Source organism: Tachyglossus aculeatus, chromosome 9 (genome assembly GCF_015852505.1).
Source record: "Tachyglossus aculeatus isolate mTacAcu1 chromosome 9, mTacAcu1.pri, whole genome shotgun sequence".
Taxonomy (NCBI): domain Eukaryota; kingdom Metazoa; phylum Chordata; class Mammalia; order Monotremata; family Tachyglossidae; genus Tachyglossus; species Tachyglossus aculeatus.
In genome coordinates, this window is record NC_052074.1 from 61,483,652 (window position 1) to 61,510,732 (window position 27,081).

The 27,081-nt window shown below is 41.3% G+C and overlaps 1 protein-coding gene across 4 annotated transcripts in view; it reads left to right on the forward strand.

Annotated features, from left to right (window-relative positions):
• Window positions 1-27,081, forward strand: part of ITPRID2 (ITPR interacting domain containing 2) — a 70,830-nt gene that overhangs the window by 17,411 nt on the left and 26,338 nt on the right. For all 4 annotated transcript variants that reach the window (XM_038751102.1, XM_038751103.1, XM_038751104.1 and 1 more), the window contains 2 exons: window positions 15,619-15,691; window positions 24,386-24,477. In XM_038751102.1, the coding sequence (XP_038607030.1) occupies window positions 15,619-15,691; window positions 24,386-24,477 (165 nt within the window). The remainder of the gene's footprint in view (window positions 1-15,618; window positions 15,692-24,385; window positions 24,478-27,081) is intronic.

Sequence of the window (27,081 nt, forward strand, 5' to 3'; positions counted from 1 at the left end):
GTGGACTAGTAGATAGAGCACAGGCCTGTTTAGCTTGTATCTACCCCAGAGCTTAGTACACAGTGTCTGACACATTGTAAGAACTTAAATACCATAAAAACCCCACTGAAGATCTTGGATTTGCATTGTCTTGCTAAGTTCTGGGGTAATAATAATAATGATGGCATTTATTAAGCGCTTACTATGTGCAAAGCTCTGTTCTAAGCACTGGGGAGGTCACAAGGTGATCGGGTTGTCCCACGGGGGGCTCCCAGTCTTCATCCCCATTTACAGATGAGGGAACCGAGGCCCAGAGAAGTGAAGTGACTTGCCCAAAGTCACACAGCTGACAACTGGCAGAGCTGGGATTTGAACCCATGACCTCTGACTCCAAAGCCCGGGCTCTTTCCACTGAGCCATGCTGCTTCTCCGGTAGATCTAAGGTATCTTAGGTAGATCTAAGATAATCGGGTTGGACACAGTCCGTGTCTCACCTGGGGCTCACAGTCAATCCCCATTTTGCAGATGAAGTGACTCTGGCACAGAGAAGCTATGTCATGTGCCCAAGGTCACACAGCAGACAAGTGGTGGAGTCAGGATTAGAACACAGACCCTTGCTCTTTCCATTAGGCCAGGAAGCTTCTCAGTACTATTGATAGTGATCTTTATTGAGTACTTACTATTACCATATTTGATTTTACTGTGATCTCAGGATTATTAGGAAATTAAACTGAGCCCCATGTGGGACAGGGACTGTGTCCAACCTGATTAACTTGTATCTACCCCAACATTTAGAACACTACTCGTAAGCATTTAACAAATATAATAATGATAACGATAATTGATTAACAATTATGTACATTATTTGCATATCCAAAATTTACATTAATGCCTGTCTCCCTCTCTAGGCTCTGGGCTCCATGTGGGCAGGAACAGGTCTACCATCTCTGTTGTATTGTACTCTCCAAAGTGCTTAGTACAGTGCTCCGCACCCATTAAGTGCTCAATAAATACTGTTGTTGGATTGAATCATGGTCCACTGTTTGGATACTATGACGTAGGGCTTTGTCAGGTCGTATAGGTCAATTTACTTTTTAAAGTACGTGAATTTTTGTAGGGAAGCAGCCTGTTCTAGAAGAAAGAGCATGATCCTGGTAGAGGTTTTGGATTCTAATCCTGGCTCTGCCACTTGTCTGCTGTTTGACCTTGGGCTAGTCACTTAATTTCTCTGTGCCTCATTTTCCTCATCTGCACAATAGGGATTCAATACCTGTTCTCCCTCAGACTGTGAGCCCCAGGTGGGATCTAGTTACCTTGTACCAGTGCTTAGTACAGTGTTTGGCACACAGTGAGCGCTTAACAGTACCACAGTTATATAATGATAATGTATCATGATAATGATGATTGTCCTCCTTACTCAAAGAAGATGCCACTAATGTGAGTCCAGTACGCATATGGGTATTTCAAAAAAAATCCCAAATCAATCCTACATGGAATTTAATCAGATTGCTTTCTGGATTATGCCAAAAGCGTACAAAATGAAACAAAATGCCCTGGCTAATGGAAGTATTTTGATATTCCAGGAATGAAGATATTGTGCAAGTGTATTTTCAGTTTCACAATAGCCAGTCTATAAAAAAGAAACCTGTGGTATTAGAGCTTCTTTTTTTAAAGCATTGTGGTCAAGTTGATGCTATTTAAAGATAATGGACCTTTCTGCATTAGGCAGTCAGATCTTTTCTCTCTTTTGAAGCTCCTGATGCTAATTCTGTGCAGTTTTGAGAGCTTCTCTATCCCCCTGTTATTTCTTTTTCCTCCTTCCCTTTGCCTTTCCAACATACTATCTGGCAGAATTAGGCATATGCCTGCAAGAATTCATCATCAATGGTATTTTTTTCAATCAGTCAATCAATGTCACATTTATTGAGTGCTTACCGTGTGCACAGCACTGTACTAAGCTCTTGGGAGGATACAATATGACAATATAACAGAGGTGGTATGCACAGTCCCTGCCCACAAGCAGCTTTCATTCTAGAGGATAAGTTTACAGTCTTGGATGGAATGAATCCCTGGTTCTAGTGGCTTTTCCCAAATGTATCTCTCAGGTGCATTTAGGAGTAGATGTAGGAAGAGTGGTCTGGTGATAACTCTGTTTCTCCCTTCCCTGCCTCCTCCCTAGGAGAAGAATGGGAATTTTGTGTATTCCACATCTCTGCCTTCATTGTCAAATGACGCAGATCAAAGATGCGTATCTGTGTGTGGGGTAAATCAGAAGCAAATCAGAATGCGTCTCTTTATTGTTGTGTTGTACTCCCCCAAACATTTAGTACAATGCTCTGCACACAGTAAGTGCTCAATAAATATGATTGAAAGAATTGAATGAAGAACTACCTCGCTGTGCCTTGGGGAGCTGCTTTCTTTGTAGATGGATACAGGGATTATTCTGTCGTCCCACATAAACTCTTGGGCAACAAGCCTGAAGTGTATGGCCTGGTGGATGGAGCAGGGCCTGGAAATCAGAAGGTCCTGGTTTCTAATCCTGGCTCCACCACTTGTCTGCTGAGTAACCTTGAGCAAGTTGCTTCACTTCTCTGGACCTCAGTTACCTCATCAGGAAAATGGGACTTAAGACCGTGAGCCCCATGTGGGACAGACAGGGACTGTGTCCAACCTGATTTGCTGATATTCACCCCATTGCTTAGTGCCGGGCACATAGTAAGCGCTTAACAAACACCACAATTATTATTATTATTATTCTCCTCCAAAGCAGGGATAAGCACTGAGTACAGTGTTCTGCACACAGTAAGTGCTCAATAAATACGATTGAATGAAAATTAGATTTCCAAATTGCTTCGTCGGCTCAGCTGGCTGCAGTAGTTACTTGATAAGCACCTCTTCCCTTTCTTCAGGGCTGTAATGACAAAGCCCAGAGATGTTGGTACTTCCTTGGACATATTGTTAAGAAAGGTTTAAAGAAGTGAGGCTTTTGAGGTGTACACAAATTCCAACTACTATCACCTTATAGAGCAATTGAGTTCATTTGACTGCATTAGAAGGCTGTGAGTGCAGATGGGAGTAATTTCTCTTCCAAATAGTCTTTAAAAAAAAGGATAAAACTCTATAGTGTTATGCTTCCACAAAACCTCCTCCCTCTCTTGGGACTTGTAAAGAGGGTTTAAAACAATGGATAAAGGAGGGAAATACCATGTTGCCTCAATTTCCTCCCCCTCAACAGCAAGATTTGGGATATTTTCACAGAAACAAAAAGGAGGGCAAGCCACAAATGGCAGCATTCAGATCTCATTTGAAAAACAGGTTGGGACTTTTCTGGGCAGTCTGTCTCTTTCCTTTGAGGTTTGAGTCCTATTGGGAACTGGCTTCCTGTGAAGACAGCCAGCAAGTCTGAGTAAGATTTCTCTCACAAGGCCCTTTCTCTCAAGAAGCCCATTTCATTTGGTGGGTGAACTGGTGACCAGTGGAGGGGAAAAGTGGCTGGAGAGTTGTCCTGCGGGGCTTTGTATTTCAGAGGCCACGCTGTGCCTGCTACAAATTCGGGTAGCCCAAGGCCAGAGGTGGTCAGCCCTGGCAGCGAGAGAAAAATGTTCGAATCCTGAGAAATGAACTTCTGGAAGCCAAAAGAAGGAGTCTGAAACAGGCGAGTCAGAAAGCCAAGGAGATTGAACCAGTAAGGCAATTGATAAGAAGCCATTTCTTATTAGAACATGGTGGTGGGACGCTATTTTAATCGAATGGCATTTTTCTTTAAACAGTAAAGTGATTTGCAAGTATTTGAGAACTATATTGAGTGATTTTAATGCTTTTGGGAAGAAAAACCCTTAAAATCACTAGATTTTATTCTTATGATTAGACTGTTTTGTTCAGTTTTCAAGATCTTTCTGGTTTATTATGAGAATCTTATTGAAATCTCATTTTCAGGCTACTGAGAAGAAATTAGGTCTGACTGATCTAAATTTGATAAAGAATACTCCTTAGTAGCTCTTCCTAGGGAAAATGAAGATACATTTTCTCCCATAATGTGTTAGGTGGTGATCATATACAATATCAATTGTATTTATCAATTGTAGGATTGATATATACAATTAGTGAATTAGCTGCTCTTGAAAAGAAACCTTTTGTTGGTTTTTCATCCGTTTAAGGCCTTCTTGCTTCTTAAGTTGATGCAGCTAATAGTGAAATTATTTTTGTGTATAATGTGCTTAACAGTATAGATGCAAGACTTGGAGGGCTTATATCAAGACTGCACGTAAAATCATTGCCAGATATCAGAAGGAGTTAGTAGCACTGACCATTGTTTACATGTTCTGTTGCGTTTCTGTTGTTTTTAGGGGTTATTTTGTGTGCCCATGGGTTGCTTTTGTTGTTTCCTAGGTTCAAACTAAACTACGCCATCGCTAACGTTTAGACATCTGTGCAGGATATCAGTGTGCCTGAAATCCAGTGGTGATGTGATATGACCCCTGCAATTGCTTTCACAGAGTTAGTCACATGAAACAAACACTCTTCCTAAATGGAGTACTCTAGCAACTGAGTGTAAATTGTATCTTTCTCTGTAAACTACTAATTTAAACTTCTTTAAATCACTAAATTTAGATAAAAATGCTTAAAAATATCTACCAGAACTGTTAGATTGTTTTCTCCCAAGTGCTCTGCACACAGTAAGTACTCAATGAATATGATGCATTGATTACTTAAATACCATTGATCGATTAATGCCTTACTCCATCTAATTATAACTGGACTACGATACAGTATCCGAGTCAACTAGTTTTAGGAATGAAAATTTCCAAAGTTGCTGCTGTTTGCTTTTTTACCTTCTTTATGACTCCTAATATTTACTGAGTTTTGGTCTGACTATTGTTTTTTATGTGCCCAAGGAATCCATTTCAGTTGTCACATCTTCATCATTTTATTGGAACTTTCGTAATTGATGCGTTCATCTATTGGGCTCATTAAACTTTATTTTTGCCTAATCAATATCATTTTTGAGTGTCCACTGTGTACTAAGCCCTTGGCAGAGTGTAATAGAATTAATAAGCCTATTGCTGCTTCTAGGATCCTTCAAATGAGCTGAGAGACAGAAATAAATCCCAGATAGGAGGAATAGATAAATGATATAAAATAGGCACATAAATCCTAGGCTACTAACTTGATTCCCAGTCATTGTACTTGAATGGTGCATTCTGTAGAAATAATATTGTGCATTTTTACATTTGAATTGGTGACCAAGCAAAATGGCGGTATTTGTTTAAATGCTACCTGCCAAGCACTGCACTAAGCGCTGAGTTAGATGCAATATAATCAGGTTCCGTATAGGACTCACAGTCCAAGTAGGAGGGAGAATAGGTATCGGATCCCCATTTTGAATTGTTGACCACTCTACACTTTTATTATAATCAAACAATCAATCAATAATGTTTAGATATTAGTGCCAGCCAAGTGCAGAGCGTTATTTGATATTGTTTAAAGGTAGCCCGTTTACTGCAATTTCAACATGCTATCGTGAACTGCTGGAATTATTTTTAAAATCCCATTGCTGTCTATTAGCGATTTAGTGGAGTTGGGCAATAAAAGCATGTGAAATGCCGCGCCACTGCTTTCTGCTTAAATATTGATGATTAACTAACAAAAATTTATCCGGTTAACCTGGAGCATTTATGGTGAAATACTTATTTAAACTCTTAATTTAGAGGAAAATAAGTTTCAATTAACTAAACATCATATTTTCAAAGACCAAATGGTAAAATGTTTTGATGTGGTAGTAAGGTTTTGAAAGTTAAGCTCTATTAAAACTAGCCTAAAGTATCCTTCAATCCGAGAGTTGGAAGAATTGCCAAGTTTGGAAAGTTAGCACTGCCTTTCAAAAGAGCCGCTAAATGGTATCTTTATTCTTTGCAGATCTTTGGAAAGGGCAGAGTTTAAAAGTTGAACTCTAGTACTGTCTGCATTGGCAAAGCAGTCTTTTGCCTTTTTACTGGAGATAAATGCAACCAATTGAGATAGTTTCTAACGTTTTTGGGGAGATAATTTAATCCTATGAACATTTTAGTCACTTTTTTTTTGAGTAATTAAGGCTATGATTGTGTGCTAGCAATAAAATGAGAGTTCTCAATTTCTTTGCTTTATTTTGAGGGCTTTAGTCCATTAATTTTGAAATGTGGGCATTGCAGCCTGAATGACAAAAACAGTTTAGAGGGATGGCAAAAAAACCCTATTGAAATGTGTTGGGAATTTTTTTTTTTTTAAGTACATGACTCTCTGGTCATTTAAAAAAAAGCATCATCACTTTGTATGTGACAGATGGATTGTTTTTAAGGGATTCAACTGTCCTTCTTTGACATTAAATAGCCCATGAAACAAAATATAAAGAAATCAGAAACCCGTCCACGATCCTATCCTGTCTGCAGGCTAACTGAAGTGGGATCGAAAAAGCAAATCAGATTATAGGCATGGTGTTCTGTGGCCTGGAGGTTAAAGGAACAGTTCAGAGATTTAAGGAAACCACATTCGCTGAAGAGTGAACATGCTGAAAATAGTGAAAAGAACATTTTTTTAAGTTTCCTAGGCCCATAATTTGGTGGTTTTAAACATTTTTGTTGTTTTAAACTCCTTGCAAGGTGTGTAATTTTGACATTTTTCCTAAGTGGGAGCAACACTTCCAACAGAAACTGAAGCCTCGCACAAAATGCCAGAAGGTTACGGTGAATCAAAAATTGTTTCCCTAGCCTGTGATGGCATCAATTTGCCTTTCACAGAGCATAGGCATTGGGAGAGGGAGATGTGCATCATCGTCATCAGTGCTATTTTTTGAGCGCTTACTGTGCACAAAGCACCATACTAAGAGCTTGGGAGAGACCATGACAGAGTTGGTAGACACGTTTCCTACCCACTATGAGCTTACAGTCTAGAGGTGTATAAGAGGCACGTTAATGGATTTACGGTTGACGTTCTTATTGGTGGAGTGCAGTCACTGGTTTTTTTCCCCTTCATTTGGGACACTTTTCTTTATGTCACCGGTGTATTTTCCTTGGAGGGAGTGTAAAGTTAACAATCCAGGAAACTCGTATCTTGTCCAGGGTGTGTTATTTAAACTAATTAATAGCCCCACTCCTATCTAACAGCTCACAGAGGAAGTGGGTAGACAGGATACCAACCAAAATCAAGGCCCTCTATATACCCCGAGTACACACATTCACAATGAAAGACTAAGCAAAATGGTGGTATTTGTTTAAGCGCTATGTGCTAAACACTATACTAAGCGCTGGGTTAGAGACAAGATAATCAGGTCCCAAATGGGGCTCACAGCCTAAGTAGGAGGGAGAATAGGTTTCAGATCCCCATTTTGCCACTGAGGGAACTGAGACTGAGAGAAGTGAAGTGACTTCCTCAAGGTCACACAGCAGGTAGGTGGTGGAGCCGAGATTAAAACCCAGGTCTTTCCATCCCAGAGCTTAGTACAGTGCCTGGCACATAGTAAGCACTTAACAAATACCACAATTATTATTATTATTATGATATACAGATGTAAGTATTTGTGTCACAGAAAGGAGTGAAAATAGGAGAAAGGACTGAGAGATTATTCAGGGAGGGCTTCTAGGAGGGGGAAATAAAGTGATATTAGTGATAGCGGTTAGGGCAGCATCACTCAAATATTCTCATCTTCAGATGGGACAGAGATCAATAAGTAAGTAGGGAGGGGGAATACAGCAAGAGAAGCATTGAGGCATAGGAGTCAGAGGATCTGAGTTCTAATCCCAGTTTCACTACTTGTCTTATGCAAGTCACTTCACTGTGCCTCAGTTACCTCATCCGTTAAATGGGAATTAAGACTGTGAGCCCCACGTGGGACATGGAATGGGTCCAACCTGATTAGGTTGTGTTTACCCCAGGACTTGGTATGGTGTCTGGAACATAGTAAGAACTTCACAAATACCATTATGCAAAATGGACAATTTCCTTCATCTTTTTTCTTTGCCTTCAGGATAAATAAGCTATTGGCAGATAGAGAAGCAGGATGATGTACTGGGCAGAGCATGGATTTGGGAGTCATAAGGTCATGGGTTCCAATTCTGCCTCTGCCACATGCCTTCTGTGTGACCTTGGGCAAGTCCCTTCACTTCTCTGTGCCTCAGTTCCCTCATCTGGAAGATGGGGTTTTGAGGCTGTGAGCTCTGCATGGAACAGGGACTGTGTCCAACTCGATTTGCTTGTATCCACCACAGAGCTTAGTACAGTGCTTGGTATATAGTAAGTGCTTAACAAATGTCATGATCACAGGAAAACGTACAGTGGTATCAGCCAACAAAGATTTCTTTGTTTTTTAAAGACGGAAGTTACCCTTTTGCAGCATGTGGGTTTTTTTTTTTTAAAGTCAGTTTTGTAGTTTATCTGTAATTAATCCAACGTCAACAAATAGAGTCAACATAAACTATGAAATTAGATAAGCACTTGCTTCCTTTTTCGGATGGCGTTGTTTTTAATCATCTCATCCTGGCACCGTGAGAATGTTTCTTACGTCTGTCAGAATGTTGCCACAACAATGTCAGGATTGGAAGTTCCTAATATTTTAGAGGCTAAATAAATACTCAGAAGTGTGTGAAAACAATTAAATAACTGTCTTTTATTATACTCTTGTCCTAGGGTTTGATTTTAATATGCACTTATGTACATATCGGTAATTGATGTATTTATATTATGTCTGTCTCCCCCTGTAGACTCTAAGCTCATTGTGGGCACGGAATGTGTCTGTTTATTGTTATATCATTCTCTCCCAAGCTCTTAGTACAGTGTTCTGCAGACAGTAAGCACTCAATAAATGTGATTAAAATGATCAGTGATCCTGGAGCTTATATTCTTATGGAGATCAGGAATTGTCAACATCTTGCTCTTTTACCCTATTCTCAGTGGTGAATGAATTAGGTAGGGATGCCTTGATTCTGATGTGGCCAGTTATATAGCCATAGAATCTTTTTTTTAAGGGTATTTGTTAAGCACTTAGTATGTGCCAGGGACTGTACTAAGCCCTGGAGTAGATTCAAGGCAATCAGGTTGGACACAGCCCATGTCCCTCACGGGACTCACAGCTTTAATCCCCATTTGGCACCTGAGACCTCCCTTCTTTCCTTCTACAGCCCAGCCCGCACCCATAGGGACCATCTCTATATGTTACCAACTTGTACTTCCCAAGCGCTTAGTACAGTGCTCTGCACACAGTAAGTGCTCAATAAATACGATTGAATGAATGAATGAATGAATTTGCCCACGATCACTCTGCAGATCGGTGGCAGATCCGGGATTAGAACCTAGGTCATTCATTCATTCAATCGTATTTATTGAGCTCTTACTGTGTGCAGAGCACTGTACTAAGCGCTTGGGAAGTACAAGTTGGCAACATATAGAGACGGTCCCTCCCCAACAGTGGGCTCCTCTGACTCTCAGGCCTGTGCTCCGGCCACTAGGTCATGCTGAATCTTAATGAGTGTAGCCAAATTTTCTAATTAATTTACAGTGTACAACTCTGCTGGTGATGTCAGAAGCTTTCGTAAGACCTCTCATCTCACCCTTCATGCCTCTCCCTGCCCTTTTTCTCTATTCATTCATTGTCGTATTTATTGAGAGCCCTAGCTGACGTGCTGCAAAGAAGCAGTGTGGCCCAGTGGAAAGAGCACGGGCTCAGGATTCAGAGGAACTGGGTTCTGATCGTGGATTTCCCAGTTGCCTACTGGGTGACCTTGAGCAAGTCACTTCACTTCTGTATGCCTCAGTTTCCTCACCTGTAAAATGGGGATTCAGTATATATTCCCCCCACTATTTAGACTTCAAGCCGCATGAGGGACAAGAGACTGTGTCTGTCCTGATTATCTTATATCAATCAATAAATCAATCAATTGTATTTATTGAGCACTTACTGTGTTCAGAGCACTGTTCCAAACACTTGGGAGTCTTCTAGACTGTGAGCCCACTGTGGGGTAGGGACTGTCTCTATATGTTACCAACTTGTACTTCCCAAGCGCTTAGTACAGTGCTCTGCACACAGTAAGCACTCAATAAATACGATTGAATGAATGAATGAGTTGGTAGATAAGTTCCTTGCCCACAGTACAGTGCTTAGTACAGTGCTAGGCAAGTAGTAATTGTTTAACAAATGCCATTATCATTATTATTATGATTATTAAGCATCGTGGCCTAATGGATAGAGCACCCGCCTGGGAGTCAGAAGCACCTGGGATCGAATCCCGGCTCCGTCACTTGTCTGCTGTGTGACGTTGGGCAAGTCACTTCATTTCTCTGTGCCTCAGTTACCTCATCTGTCAAATGGGGATTAAGACTGTGAACCCAATGCGGGACATGGACTGTGTCCAACCTGATTAGTGTGTATCTACTCCAGTGCTTAATACAGTGCCTGGCACATAGTTTGTGCTTAACAAATACCATAAAAAAATGCTGTTATTATTTCTTCCTGTTGGACTCACATAATTTGTGAGCCTGGGGTCTTCTTGCTGACTTGGACTGGAGAAGGATTAGCATTATTATGCTCATTACCCTTGTGTTCTAGGCCATTGCCTGCCCTGTGACCTTTTCGACAAAGCATTTGACTTTTTTGTGTCGGTTTCCTCACCTGTAAAGTGGAGGTTAAATACCTAAGACTTTGAACCTCATGGAGAACAGACACTTGTCAACTTTGACTGTCATCAATGTTATTTATTGAGCGCTTACTATGAGCAGAGCACTGTGCTAAGCATTTGGGAAGATGCCATGCAACAGAGTTGGTAGACGTGTTCCCTGCCCACAACAATCTTACAGACTAGAGAGTGTATCTACCCCAGCCTTTATACGACACTTGGCCTAAAGTCAAAGCTTAAGACATGTATTAATTGATTAGTCTTTATTAATTACACTTATTTCTGACCCTGGAATAGTGAAGAAGAGTAAAGGGGTTAGAGAATATAAAAGGAGGGCCAAATTAGATGGGATCTCAAGTGGAGATCCACTAACTGAGATTCAAGATTACACAGAGTGATTGATTACAGAGAAGCAATGTGATCTAAATATATGTATGTATGAAAACATACACATAAAAACATATGTATGTATGTTTGTACATATTTGTTACTCTATTTTACTTGTACATATCTATTCTATTTATTTTATTTTGTTAGTATGTTTGGTTTTGCTCTCTGTCTCCCCCTTTTAGACTGTGAGCCCACTGTTGGGTAGGGACTGTCTCTATATGTTGCCAACTTGTACTTCCCAAGCGCTTAGTACAGTGCTCTGCACACAGTAAGCGCTCAATAAATACAATTGATGATGATGATGATGAAAGAGCAGGGGCCTGGTCGTCTGAAGAACCAGGGTTCTAATGCCGGCTCTGCCATTTTCTGCTCTGTGACCTTGGGCAAGTCACGTTACTTTTCATTATTCATTCAGTCGTATTTATTGAGTGCTTACTCTGTGCTGAGCACTGTACTTAGCACTTGGGAGAGTACTTCTCTAGGCCTCAGTTACCTCCTCTGTAAAATGGGGATTAGGACTGTGAGCCCCATGTGGGACGTGGACTCTATCCAACCTGATTAGCTTGTATCTAACCCAGCACTTATTACAGTGCCTGACACATAGTAAGCACTTAATACTAGGAAAAAAAATACAACGTACTCTGTGTTCAGACCAGGTCCCCAAAGCATAAGTGCACTTTTCCTCAAAGGCGTTTGTCTGGAAAAGGATTGGAATTGAAAGCACAAAAGTCCTATGTCTGGAGCCTGTTTTCCCTCGTGAGAGAGAAAAGTTGCAATACCAGCTCTTCCATCAGGTTGACAGAAAAGCTGCGACAGAACTGTTTTGGTCTAAATAGGCAGCAGGAGAGAGCACAGAGGGTTAGGAAGTCTGAGCACTCACTAATAATGAAGACTCAACTCTACCCCAGAGATGGGTGTATCTTTCCACCTTGAGCAGTGAAGGCAAAGGCCTCTAGGAAGTGAAGGCAACCAACTCCTCTGCTTCCTGAGAAATGTAGTTTTTTTTTTTCCTCTTTCCTTCCCTACAATGCCCTTGCCAAATTTCCACCTGATATCTGGAGGTTTTGAAGTCACTCGTCCTTGTACCAGAGTCTGACTGAGGCCTAGCCATCCAGCACCTCTAGGGTCCACTGTGATCTGAACCAGTCCATTAATTGATGGTATTTATTAATAATAATAATAATAATGGTGGTATTTGTTAAGCGCTTACTATGTGCCAAGCACTGTTCTAAGCGCTGGGCGGGGGGGATACAGGGTGATCAAGGTTGTCCCACGTGGGGCTCACAGTCTTAGTCCCCATTTTACAGAGCGCTTAGAACAGTGCTTTGCACATAGTAAGCGCTTAACAAATGTCATCATTATTATTATTATTATTATGAGGGAACTGAGGCCCAGAGAAGTTAAGTGACTTGCCCAAGGTCACAAAGCCGACAAGTGGCGGAGCCGGAATTTGAACCCATGACCTCTGACTCCCAAGCCCGTGCTCTTTCCACTGAGCCACACTGCTGCTGAGTGCTGAGTGCTGAGCACTGTACTAAGCACTTGGGAGAGTACTTCTCTGGGCCTCAGTTACCTCATCTGTCAAATGGGGATTAAGACTGTGAGCCCCATGTGGGACATGGACTCTATCCAACCCGATTAGCTTGTATCTAACCCAGCACTCATTACGGTGCCTGACACATAGTAAGCACTTAATACTAGGAAAAAAAATGCAACGTACTCTGTGTTCAGACCAGATCTCAGCATTCATTGAGTGCTTACTATGTGCAGAGCACTGTACTAAGCTCTTGGAAGAGTACAATAGAAGAGATCTAGCAGACAAGTTCCCTGCTTATAACAAGGGAAGCAGCATGGCCTAGGGGACAGAGCACAGGCCTGGGAATCAGAAAGTCATGGGTTCTAATCCCGGCTCAGCCACTCGTCTGCTGTATGACCTTGAGTAAGTCACTTCTCTTTGGCACAGTTTCCTCATCTGTAAAATGGAGATTAAGACTGTGAGCCCTGTGTGGGACAGGGACTGCATCCAACCCAATTATCTTGTATCTACCCCAGCAGTTAGAATAGTGCCTGGCACATAGTAAGCGCCAAACAAATGCCATAATTATTATTATTAACAAGGTTACAGTCTAGAGAAGGGCCTTGTGGTTCCGGGTGCAAGGTCAATAATTGTGAGAAGCAGCGTGGCTCAGTGGAAAGAGCACGGACTTTGGAGTTAGAAAGACCTGGGTTCTAATTCCGGCTCTGCCACTTGTCTGCTGCGTGATCTTGGGCAAGTCGCTTCACTTCTCTGTGCCTCAGTTACTTCATCTTTAAAATGGGGATTAAGACTCTGAGCCCCATAAGGGTCAGGACTGTACTTACCCCAGTGTTTAGTATAGTGCCTGGTACATAGAAAGCACTTAACAAATACCATTAAAAAATGGTAAATAACAAGATGCCTTGAAAATTGCCACAAATCTGACCTTTCACCTGTCTTGTTGAAGATGGTGATTGTGGAAACTCTGACACTTTGTTCCATATGTTGAGGAAACAGTCTAATCCAACAATAATAATTATGGTAGTAATGCTACCAATAATAATGATGGCATTTGTTAAGCACATAGTATGTGCCAAACTCTGTACTTAGTCCTGGGGTAGAAATAGGATATGTAGATCAGACACAATCCCTGTCCCACGCTGGGGCTCGCAGTCTAAGAGAGAGGCAGAATAGATATTGAAACCCCCATTTTACAGGTGAGGAAATGGAGTCACAGAAAAGTCAAGTGACTTGCTCAAGGTCACCCAGCAGACAAGTGGCAATGGACAATAACCGAAGTCTTCTGGCTGTCAGACCCATACTCATTTCACTAGGCTATGCTATTTCTTCTTCGTACTGTGCACCATTTGTAAGAAAAGAAGGAATACAGCTAGTTTAGAAAATCTGGTAGCATTGTACTCCAGTTTCCAGTAATTGCAATTATGCTTCATATTACCAAAGCGACCCTACACCAGCAGAGGAATTGATGTTCCTATTCCATTTTTGTATTATTTTTAAAAGAGAAAAACTCATTTATTATCGTGGCCTTATTAGAGTGACTCCTGAGCCATTATAATGTAATTTTCCTACAAGCTGTTTTATTAAAGTGAATCTAAAGCCGAGTTTTCAAGAATTGAATTAAACAAGGTCCTTGAATTGCTCTTCTGAATTTAAGTATATTGTTAGTCTGCTGCTTTATAGCCAAGTTTTTTAGTAGTCTAAACTTGCATGAAGACAAATAATAGATCTTTTGTTGAGTATAAAAAAAATGCGTCTTAGTACCTTTGAATTGAAACCAAGACTTTCCTGTTGACTTTTCCCCTTTATGCGATGTTAAAGGACTTGCTTATCCAGCATTGGAGGTTGCTAAAGAATTGTTAATGAGATTACTTTTCCATTGTACCCGATTTGAATATGCGGCCTAGAGCTGATAGTTTCAAAGATTTAGAGTCATAAGTTTGGGCCTTGAAAGTTGTATGGGACAAAAACGTTAATACGCACGCTCAAGCTGTTATCTGTATTTTCATTTACGGTATTTTTGGCCGCTTGTGCACTTCGCCGTATGCTGCATCCCTTCCTTCTTATTGCATTTCATGCCCCCAAAAGAGCTAGACTGGCAGAGTGGAGAGAATGATAGTGGGCGAGTGAGGTGTGGGGGGTGGCAGGACTTTGGTGACCTCTCCAGGGAAGCAGGGTGGTCTAACACCCAGCAAACGGGCCTGGGAATCAGAGGATCTGGGTTCTAAACTCAGCTCCGCCACTTGCCTGCCGTGAGACCTTGGGCAAACCACTTCATGACTTTGCCCTACGTTACCTCATCTGTAAAATGGATATTTGGTGTCTCATTTCCCTTCTATTTATACTTTACATGTATACATTATCTATGCAATATACGATACAATATGGTAAGCAAATATACAATAGGAATATCCCCATTTTACAGATGAAGTAACTGAAGCCCAGAGAAATGAAGCGACTTGTCCAAGGTCACGTAACGGACAAGTGGCGGAGCTGGGATTAGAACCCACGTCCTTCTGACTCCCACGCCCGGGGTCTATTCATTCATTCATTCAGTTGTATTTATTGAGCGCTTACTGTGTGCAGAGCACTGTACTAAGCGTTTGGGAAGTGCAAATCGGCAACATATAGAGATGGTCCCTACCCAACAACGGGCTTGCAGTGTAGAAACAACGGGATCACAATCTATCCACTAGGCCACGCCGCTTCTCTAGAATTATGTGCCGTGATTAGCAACTATTACTCTTTTGTCTAAGAGAAGCAGCGTGGCTCAGTGGAAAGAGCATGGGCTTTGGAGTCAGTGATCATGGGTTCAAATCCCGGATCCACCATTTATCAGCTGTGTGACTTTGGGCAAGTCACTTCACTTCTCTGGGCCTCAGTTCCCTCATCTGTAAAATAGGGATTGACTGTGAGCCCCCCGTGGGACAACCTGATCACCTTGTATCCCCCAGCGCTTAGAACAGTGCTTTGCACGTAGTAAGCGCTTAATAAATGCTATTATTATTATTATTATCATTATTATTATTGTCTAGCAAAGTAGATTTGCTCTAACTGTTCAAATCTTTTCTGCAGGTTCAGAGTACCGAAGGAGAAGCACCACATATTCCAGCAACTCACCCGCTAGGCCTTGCCAAATCAAGAAAAGGTGAGCAAAAATTGTACCCATTCTAACAGTTGTAGTCGTAGCAGAAGCGAAGGTGTTTACTGACTGTCTGCTGGGGCATCTACCTTTACTGAGCCCTGGAAGGAGCACTCCAGGAGCATTTGAAATGTATCCTTCCAAGGTAATATTAATTGATGTTGATTTTTTTTTAATGGTATTTGGAAAACACTATGTGCCAGGCACTATACTAAGCACCGGGATAGATACAATTTAAGGAGGTTGGATACAGTCCCTGTCCCACGTAATCTTAATCCCCATTTTACAGATGAAGCAAATGAGGCACAGAGAAGTGAAATGTCGTGCCCAATGTCACACGGCAGATGAGTGGCAGAGCTGGGATTAGAACCCAAGTCCACTGATTCCCAGGACTAGTGATTCCACTAGGCTGCACTGAGCCTCTCACTTGAAAGCAAAATGCGATCAGAACAGTTTTTGCTGAGCTCTTATGGAATGTGTGACATTGGATTTAATGGTTTGGGAAAAACATGAAGTGGCTGATGCTAAAATCCAATGCATGTGGGTGAATATGGCAGGAAAGATCACACCAGGGTTGACAAACCCTCCAATCTGTAAACTCCTACCTCCAAACAGTAAGGTCCCTATGGGCAGGGTTCATATCTACTGACTCTATTGTGTTGTACCCTTCAAGGTGTTTAGTAAAGTGCTCCCTGCACACGGTAAATACCATTCTTTAGGTGACTGATTAAACAATTTTTGTGGAGATTGTTAGGCCGTCTTAGGCCTTTCTCTCCTTGTGACAGCAACTTTTGATGCAATCAATCAATCAATCAATAGTATTTATTGAGCGCTTACTGTGTGCAGAGCACTGTACTAAGCGCTTGGGAAGTACAAGTTGGCAACATATAGAGACAGTCCCTACCCAACAGTGGGCTCACAGTCTAAAAGGGGGAGACAGCGAACAAAACCAAACATACTAACAAAATAAAATAAATAGAATAGATATGTACAAGTAAAATAAATAGAGTAATAAATATGTACAAATATGCAAGACCCTAAAGCCATAGCATGAAATAATTTCCCCTTATTCATTCATTCAATCATATTTATTGAGCACTTACTGTGCGCAGAGCACTGTACTAAGCGCTTGGGAAGTACAAGTTGGCAACATATAGAGACGGTCCCTACCCAACAGCGGGCTTATCATACTTTAATAAAACAGGTGTGGTATTGAAGTGCTTACGACGTGCCAGGAACTCTTCTAAGCGCTGGGGGAGAGGGGTGGGGAACACAAGAAAATCGGGTTGGACACAGTCCCTATCCTACCTGGGGCTCACCGTCTTAATCCCCATTTTACAGATGAGGCAGCTGAGGCACAGAGAAGTGAAGTGACTCACCCAAGGTCACACAGCAGACAGGTGGCATAGATAGGATTAGAACCCATGACCTTTTGATTTCCAGGCCTATGCTCTATTCTCTAAGGCCATGGAGCACCTCCCTCTCTGGGTCCTCCCCTAAGTCCACAGCCATGCACGTAGTAGGATCCAGCATTGGTATTTCAGGGTATAAAGATAGAAGAGAAATTGGAAGAGGGAGAGCTGGAAACTGCCTTTTCCTCTGTGGTTATCTTTTTATATCACCCCTGAGCTGCTTCGGTAGGATAACCCATAAGCCCAGAGGGCAGAATAAGTAGCTTAAAGACATAGCGAAACATAGGCGAGAACAATGAGAAGCAGCGTGGCTCAGTGGAAAGAGCCCGGGCTTTGGAGTCAGAGGTCATGGGTTCAAATCCCGGCTCCCCCACTTGTCAGCTGTGTGACTTTGGGCAAGTCACTTCACTTCTCTGGGCCTCAGTTACCTCATCTGGAAAATGAGTATTAAGTCTGTGAGCCCCACGTGGGACAACTTGATTACCTTGTATCTACCCCAGCGCTTAGAACAGTGTTTTGCACATAGTAAGCACTTAATAAATGCCATCATAATTATTAACAATGGGAAAGCAGTGGGACCGTTGGAAGACTGCCTCCTGCACCAGTTTGATCAGCTGGACAGACAGCATTACCGAAGAGCAGTATGGCAAAGTTCAGGCGGGTAAATAAGGCCACTTATCTGCTCTGTGACCTTGGGCCAGTCACTTCACTTCTCTGTACCTCAGTCACTTTATCCGTAAAATGGGGATCGAGACTGTGGGCCCCATGTAGGACAGGGGCTGTGTCCAACCTGATGAACTTGTATCTATCCCTACACCTACCCCTGCCTGGCATATAATAAATACTTAACAAATACCACAATTATTATTATCAGTGCAGAAAAGGGTGCTCCTTACGTGCAAACGTGTACAGGATGATGTGTTTCACCCCAACCCGTACAGCAACGCTTACATATATGGATGGAAACTTACCATCAAGGATGTCATCTTCTAAAGTATGGGACATATATTCTTTGGGTGTGTGTTTGTCTATATTCATTGACAGTATTTATTCAGTGCTTACTGAGCAGAGCACTGTACTAAGCACTTGGGAGAGTACTATATGACAGAATCAGTAGATTATATTCCTACCTTCAAGAGCCAATCCAATCTAATGTCTTCCCACTGCTCTGTTCCCTCTGCTTCCAATATCTGTAATTTTATGTTTGTATTGATGTCTGTTTCTTTGTATTGATATATGTCTCCTGCCCCACCCCAAACTGTAAGCTCGTGTGCAGGGATTGTCGCCATTTATTATTATATTGTGCTTTCCCAAGCACTTAGTACAGAGCTCTGTATACAGTAAGCGCTTAATAAATATGTTGGTGTGAATGAGCACATAGACTAAGAATTTTCCAGGAGGCCACTGCAATTCTTTATACTTTGTAAACTTTAGTGTGGACCCTAACATACACCTGTCAATGAAACAGTAATAATAATAACAATTTTTGTATTTTTTAAGTGCTTCCTATGTGCAAAACACTGTTCTAAGCGCTGGGGAGGATACAAGGTGATCAGGTTGTCCCATGTGGGGCTCACAGTCTTAATCCCCATTTTACAGATGAGGTAACTGAGGCACAGAGAAGTTAAGTGACTTGCCCAAAGTCACACAGCTGACAAGCGATGGAGCCGGGATTTATTGAACACTTACTCTGTGCAGAGCTGTTTGGGAGAATACAGTAGAATTAGTAGATGTGATCGCTTCCCCCAAGGAGTTAACAGTCTAGGAGAAATACGATCCTGTGGGGAAAAAAATACCTTTTGAAGTCTATTTTCAATTCCAAAGGACAGATTACACTTTTTTTGTGTAATTAAATGTCATGTGCGCATTTGTGTGCCTGGAGATTGGTGTGGGACTTCTAGTGGCAATATCTGTCTGGCTAAGAGAAATCAAGCTAAGACAAATCCCAACAAATTGAAAGGAGCAACTGAAGATGCATACAAATCTACTCCATGTGTACTCTGCCAGGATACCTAGATTTGTAAACATTGATGTCATAGTATTTTCAAGGTTTCATTCTGCGGCATGTGACATTTAATGACAGCTAAAGCCAATCTATTAGTTACTTTTGAAATTCTCTGAGCTGCTAGGAAGCAAAGAGGCAAGCCCAGAAGTAGAAGTGGAAAAGAAGCGGGACTGTTTATTTTTAGGACCTTTCATCCACTTAACCATCCATTTTTTCTAATGGGTATGTAGATTCCTGGAAAAGGAAATGACATGTTTACTATTTCCTGATCTCTATTAAATTACAGCACGAAAGGAATCTGTGTACATTTTTCTTTCGCTTAAGCAATCGTACCATTGAATAGTAGCAGCACCACCCCATCCAGGGTACTTCACTAACCCTTGGGTTAGCGTTTCTATTGGCTTTAGCAATAGGGTCACCTTCTCACTTCACTTGTATTGGATTCTCCCAGGCGATTAGTACAGTCCTCTGCTCACAGTATGTGCTCAATAAATACGATGGAGCGATTCACCAATCATCACTCAGTTTCAGATTTTTGAAAACGCAGCCCTCAGTGAATTGCTTCTGTCTGCAGTGCGAGCTGAAGGGACATTTGTTAAGTTGATAAATCTGGCATTTCCAGAAAAACTTTCTTCATCCAAATGGGGTTATTTGTAGCGGCATTCGTGCTGAAAAGGAAAGAGTATCATGCTTATGATTTTGGGTGTGCACTATACAATAACAATCACTGCTTTAAATTTGCTCCATGACAAGAGTGTTGAACCACAACACACTAAACTAAATGTAATTCTCCTTTGGGAATAATCAGCGGTATTTATTGAACCTGTCCAATGTGCAGAGTACTGTACTAAACCCTTGGGAGAGTACAATATTATAGAGTTGTTGTTTTTTCTATTTTTTTTTTAGCAAACTTTTCTTGTTAAGCTCTTACTATGTGTCAGGCTTGGAAGAGTACAATATAACAGAGTGGGTTTTTTTCTGCGTTTTTTTTTAATGGTACTTGTTAAGCACCTACTATGTGCCAGGCACAGTACTAAACACTGGGGTAGATAGGAGATAATCAGGTTGGACAGGGTCCCTGTCCCACGTGGGGCTCACATTCAAAGTTGGAGGGAGGAGGATTTAATCCCCATTTTACAGAGGAGATAGCTGAGGCACATAGAGAAGCAGCATGGCTCAGTGGAAAGAGCACGGGCTTTGGAGTCAGAAGTCATGGGTTCAAATCCTGGCTCCGCCAATTGTCAGCTGTGTGACTTTGGGCAAGTCACTTAACTTCTCTGGGCCTCAGTTCCCTCATCTGTAAAATGGGGATTAAAACTGTGAGCCCCCCATGGGACAACCTGATCACCTTGTAACCTCCCCAGCGCTTAGAACAGTGCTTTGCACATAGTAAGTGCTTAATAAATGCCATTATTATTATTATTATAGAAGTTAAGTGACATGACCAAGATCACACAGCAGACAAGTGGTGAAGTGGAATTAGAACCCAGGACCTGTGACTCCTAGGCCTATTCTCTTTCCACTAGGTCATGCTGCTTCTATGACACATTAGACACATTCCCTGCCCACAAGAAGCTTACAGTCTAGAGGGGAAGTCTGACTTTAATAGAAAAAAACTACAGATATATACAAAATTGCTGTGGGACTGAAGTGGGGGTGAAACAATGAAGTGCATTTCCAAGATCCAAAATATTGACTAATGCAATATAAATCATGTATGTCTTCCTACCTCCCCTATTAAATTGTAAGCTCCTGAGGGATAGGATTCATGTTATTTGCATCTGTTTTGTAATACATTCTTCTCCATGCAATAGGCAAACAGTAGGGAAGCAGAACTGAAGCTAATGGGGGAAGAAAGATGAACTGGTATACACCAGAAACCATTCCTTTTCACCAAATCTATTATGTGTACTCTCCCAAGCGCTTAGTACTGTGCTCTGCACACAGTAAGTGCTCTATAAAAACCATCATTGGATTTCCACCGCATGAGACTTGAATGTACTGTGGTACTTAGTTTTACCAAAAAAAATCTAAGAGGAGCAAATGACCCAAGGATTTTATTGTTTCAAAATAGGTATTGCATAAAGCTCTTAAATTCATTCTAGAATGCTACGTTTGCCCCACCCTGGCCTATGAACCGGGACTTATGTACTCTACAAATAATGGTAAAATTGGCTCCTCATTTTATGTGCAATTCTTCCATTTAAAACCAATTTTCATGTTTGACCTTGCAATGGACATTTAATAGCAAAGGAATTCAGATAAGTCATATTTCTTATGATGCATTCCCCTGGAAAATTGACTTTCATGACTGTGGCTCGCGTGAATTTTCCATTAGTTGTGGTTAATTTAGAGTTTGCATAAGTTCAAAATATCAAGCGAAATCCTGGGAATGACTCTGCTGTTTAAATGCTGGACTACTTTCCAAGTGCTTAGTACAGTGCTCTGCACACAGTTAGTTCTCAATAAATATGATTGAATGAATAACTAGTGAATAGTTATCTGCTTTTCAGCCCTCATCTATATATCGGCTCCAGTTTGCAAAAATTCACTGTACCCCATCCCAGTTTCTGGTTTACTTTAAAACCAGGTTGATTTGGTATTTGATCAGACTATTTTGCATAGCTTTTTCTTACTTCATATGGTGAACTTCCTTGCAGATATGGTGATTTATCCCGCTATTCAAGTTTACATACAGTTCCCGAGTCTTATAAATATTTTGAGCCAACGGTGTAACTATTTGCAGGTTTACACCTTAAACTTGTTACTCTTTTTGAATTCAGCTTATCACAAATCAGAGGACTTGGCCGCTGGTTATAATCAGAATATTTAGTATATTTACTGTTTGCTGTATATCAGAAATAATGGAACTGAGGGTAGTCTGTTATTTCTCCAAGGGAGATGATATTATTGATCAAGCAGTCAATTGTATTTATCAAATACCTTTAGTCCCATTGCCTAGAGAAGCAATAATAAGAATAATAATTGTGGTATTTGTTAAGTAGTTGCGATGTGCCAGGCACTGTACTAAGTACTGGGGTGGATACAAGAGAATCAGGTTGGACACGGTCTCTGTCCCACATGGGGCTCAGTCTTCATCCCCATTTTACAGATGAGGTAACTGAGGCCCAGAGAAGTGAAGTGACTTGTCCAATGTCACCCAGCAGACAAGTGGCAGAGCTGGGATTAGAACCCAGGTCCTTCCGACTCCCAGGCCTGTGCTTTTAAGAGCAGTGTGACCTAGTGGAAAGAGCACAGTGCCAAGAGTCAGGAGACCTGGGTTCTAATCCCAGCTCTGCCGCATGCCTGCTGTGTGACCTTGGACAAGTCACTTTAACTTCTCTGTTCCTCAGTATCCTCATCTGTAAACTAGATATTAAATACCTTATTCTCCCTCCCCCTTTGGCTGTGAGCCCCATGTAGGAAAGGGATTGTGTCTGATGTGATTGTCTTTCATTAATTCAGTCATATCTGTTGAGGGCTTACTGTGTGCAGAGCACTGTACTAAGCATTTAGGAGAGAACAGTGCAACAATAAGTAGACATTCCCTGCCCACAACAAGCTTACAGTCTACAGGACTGGAAGCAGTCTCGTATCTACCCCAGCGTTAAGCACAGTTCTTGTCACTTGGTAAGTGCTTTCCACATTCTATGTTATTATTATTATCTTTATTATTGTTGTTGTTATTATCATCACTTTGTGCCAAACATTATGTCAAGGTTATGGGGTAAATACAGGTTAATCAGATATGACCCAGTTTATATGCCACATTCACAGTCTTAACTGACAGGGAGAGCAGCTATTTTATACCCGTTTTACAGGCACAGAGAGATTAAGTGACTTGGCCAGGGTCACACAACAAACCAGTGGTAGGGCTGGGACTAGATTCTGGCTCCTATTTCAGTTCCCCTGCTCTTTATCCAGTAATAATAATAATTATTATGGTATTTGTTAAGCGCTTATTATATGTCAGGCACACTATGAGAAGTAGCATGGCTCAGTGGAAAGAGCACAGGCTTTGGAGTCAGAGGTCATGGGTTCAAATCCCTGCTCCGCCACTTATCAGCTGTGTAACTTTGGTCAAGTCACTTAACTTCTCTGGGCCTCAGTTACCTCTTCTGTAAAATGAGGATTAAGACTGTGAGCCCTCTGTGGGACAACCTGATCACCTTGTAACCTCCCCAGCACTTAGAACAGTGCTTTGCACATAGTAAGCGCTTAATAAATACCATCATCATCATTATTATTATTATTACTAAGTGTTGCGGTAGATTCACGGATGGACAGTCAAGACTACCCTGTCTCAATTGTCAAAGAATTATACTACGTATTTGTAGCTTGGCAGTGTATATAACTGTAACCTGGGTTGTTAAACAAAAGTTCTGAAGTGGTGTAACAAAAGTTCCAAAATGGTGGTTTTGGGGCTTGGTTTTTTTGACATTTACGATGGGCTATTTCTATTTTTAACCAACTCTCCCTAAGACTGTAATTTAATAAGAAACATAATATTTATAGAAATACTAATGGGAATGCCGAATGGTATTAAAAATAAATACTTGAGAATAATTAGCAAGATGATCCCTAGGGTGTTTGGTAAAAAATGTAAACTAGATTTTGCTTCTCAGTTTGGGTGGTAAAAATGTTCTTTGAAACAAATGTGAAAGTCAATAATAGACTGTAAGCTCCTTGTCTTTTGTATCATACTTTTCCAAATGCTTAGTACAGTGATCTACACAAAGTAAACACTCAGTAAATATCATTGATTTATGAATAAGCAGTGCATAATTTTACCAGACACCAATCAGTGAATCGGTCAATATTTACTGAGTGCTTACATTGTGCAGAGCACTGTACTAAGAGCTTGGGAAAGTCCAATACAGCAGAGTTGAAAGACACATTCCCTGTCCACAACAAACTTACCAACTAAAGAGGAAACAGACATTAATACGAATAAAGAAATTGCAGATATGTACCAAAGTGCTGTGGAGCGGTGAGAGGGCTGAATTTCAAATGCTCAAGGTTACAGATCCAGGTAAATAGTTGATACAGAAGGGAAAGGGAGCATAATCTAGGAAGCCTCTTGGAGGAGATGTGACCTTAATAAGGCTTTGAAGGTGAGGAGAGTGACGGTCTGTCTTGTATGAAGGAGGAGAAAGTTCCAGGCACTTGTTTTGAGGTAATTCGGAGTGGGTACGGATGATTGAAATGTTGGAACAGCATTGCCATGCAGTGCCGATGTCACGAGTTTGCTAAGGCCACTTTTTTTGTGTGTTGTTTTTGTAGATCAGTTACTACGAACTGCAAGTCAGCATTCAGATAGCAGTGGTTTTGCTGAAGATACTTCTGCAGATTGCCTTTCGCTGAATCACCTCCAGGTAAATTTCTTGTATAGAAGTCCGTATCGTAATTCCAAAGTTGCCAGCAAGAGTTTTCTATTTTGGGATTGGGCCTCCCCAGCCTTGTTTTCTGATGTATCAGTAAGAATCAATCCATCTCTGGCACTCAGATGGTAGAATCCAAGCTCTACTGGCACCCTGTTTTAATGGTTCTGACTCACTACCTATCTTTGAAATGGTTATTTCTTGGCTCAGATTTAAAACTCCTCCCTTTCCAGTAATTAATTGATAACTCTGATCAGTTAGCCTCTGATCATTCGCATTGATATTGATTATTTTTAATCATCTCCCAGATATTGCTTTTGCTTCGCGGCTGCTTCCCTTCCCTTTGAAAGAGCTTATGTTCTGAAAATTTGAAGGTTATGTTGCTTAGAGGAACATGGCTTTTTACGAAGTTTCCACACCGATCAGCATTTGCACTGCTAGTGGTTGATAAAATGAATTATTTAATAGTTGCTGCACCTCACTGCAATTGTCTTATTGTTGTAAAAGCTCATTTCCAAACATAGAGTCTCTTCTAGTACAAGCCATATGAAGCTGTGTGTCACTTCTGTGTCTCTTGCTGATGATAGAGGGTGATAGATAAGCAAAAAATCCCTTAATTTTGGTGAAATATCTATCCTTCAAATAAGGATAAAAACATAGTGGATAGAAAATGAGCAGAGCTGAGCAGAGATTGCTTAATGTACATGTTCTGCAGTACGTGATGGTAATAATAGTAATTGTGTTATTTTTTAAGCGCTTACAGTGTGCCAAGCACTGTATTAATCGCTGAGGTAGAGACAAGCTAAACAGGTTGGACACAGTCCCCGTCCCGCATAGGGCTCACAGTCTTAATCCCCATTTTACAGATGAGGGAACTGAGGCCCAGAGAAGTGAAGTGACTTGCCTAAGGTCCCACAGCAGACAAGTGGCAGAGCCGGGATTCAAACCCATGACCTCCTGAATCCCAGGCCTGTGCTGTAGCCAGCACAGTAGTATGCTGCTTCTCGAGGTCATGGTGAATCTGGTCTGGTTTGGCTAACCATCACACTATTCTTTAATGATGGTATTTGTTAAGCGCTTACTGTGTGCCAAGCACTGTTCTAAATGCTGGGGAGCATACAAGGTAATCAGGTTGTCCCACGTGGGGCTCACAGTCTTAATTCCCATTTTACAGATGATGTAAGTGAGGCACAGAGAAGAGAAGTGACTTACCGAAAGTCACACAGCTGACAAGTGGTGGAGCCGGGTTTAGAACCCACGACCTCTGACTGCCAAGCCTGTGTTCCTGCCATTAGGCTATGCTGCTTCTCATAGTGAAATATCTACTTAGAAAAATTGCATTGTGAGCCAATGTCGTCCTATATTAGCCTGATCATTCCAACTACAGTATATAAGACACAAAATCCATTTCCATTAGGACACTAAATCAGGTGACATTATTTGAAGTCTTACTTTTCACCAAAAAGAAGTCATTAAGGAGATGGGACACGGTCCCTGTCCCATGTGGGGCTCACATTCTTAATCCCCATTTTACAGATGAGGTAGCTGAGGCCTAGAGAAGATAAGTGTCTTGCATAGGGTCACACAGTAGACATGTGGCTGAGCCAGGATGAGAACCCAGATTCTTCTGATTCCCAGACCCGTGCTCTAACCACTAAACCATGCTGCTTCCCACAGTGTTATTGTTAAGTGTTACTGTTATTTCAAAGGGTTACCTCATTCATTCATTCATTCAATCATATTTATTGAGCTTCTGGTATGTGCAAAGCAATGTACTAAGCTCCTGGGAAAGTACAATATAACAATAACAGTCACATTCCCTACCTACAGAGAACTGGTACAGTTAGAGGTATATCGCCAGATAACATTAATTGATCAAAATCCAATGACTTAGAAATTTCTGTGGGCTTTGATTGTGCTAAGCATATCATCTGAGAGACAGTGAATATTTGCTTTTCATCTCACTTTTCTCAATTTAGCTTTTCAGAAACTGATGAATTTGAGCAAATGAACTGAAAATATCACACTTTATGTTGGACTGTTAGGAGAAGAGTTTACACTGCTGAAGGAAAGATAGACAATAGGTGTAAAATAAGAACGCTTGTAACTGAAATCGAAAACATTTTTGCATGCCTAGCGTTCTCACAAAATTTCCCACGTATTATCTGTCAAGTCCATTAGGCGGTTAATTCTGTAGATTATTATTCACACCAGGTAATCCCTGTGTTGGTAAATATATTAGAGAAAAGAGCACAGCTACTGTTACGGTATTTGTTAAGGGCTTCATACGTGTCAAGCTCTGTTCTAAGCATCAGGGTAGAAATAAGTAAATTAGGTAGGAAAGAGTTACTGTCCCAAATGGGGCTCGACAGAACAGGTATAGCCTCCAGATTGTAAGGTCGTTGTGGGCAGGGAATTTGTCTGTTATTCTGTTGTGCTGTACACTCCCAAATGCACAGTAAGCACTCAATAAATACAATCGATTGATTGATTAAATCCCCATTTTATACCTGAGGAAACTGAGGCACAGAGTAGTGAAGTGACTTGCCCAAGGTCCCACAGCAAACAATTGGCAGAGTCAGTATTAGAACCCAGGTC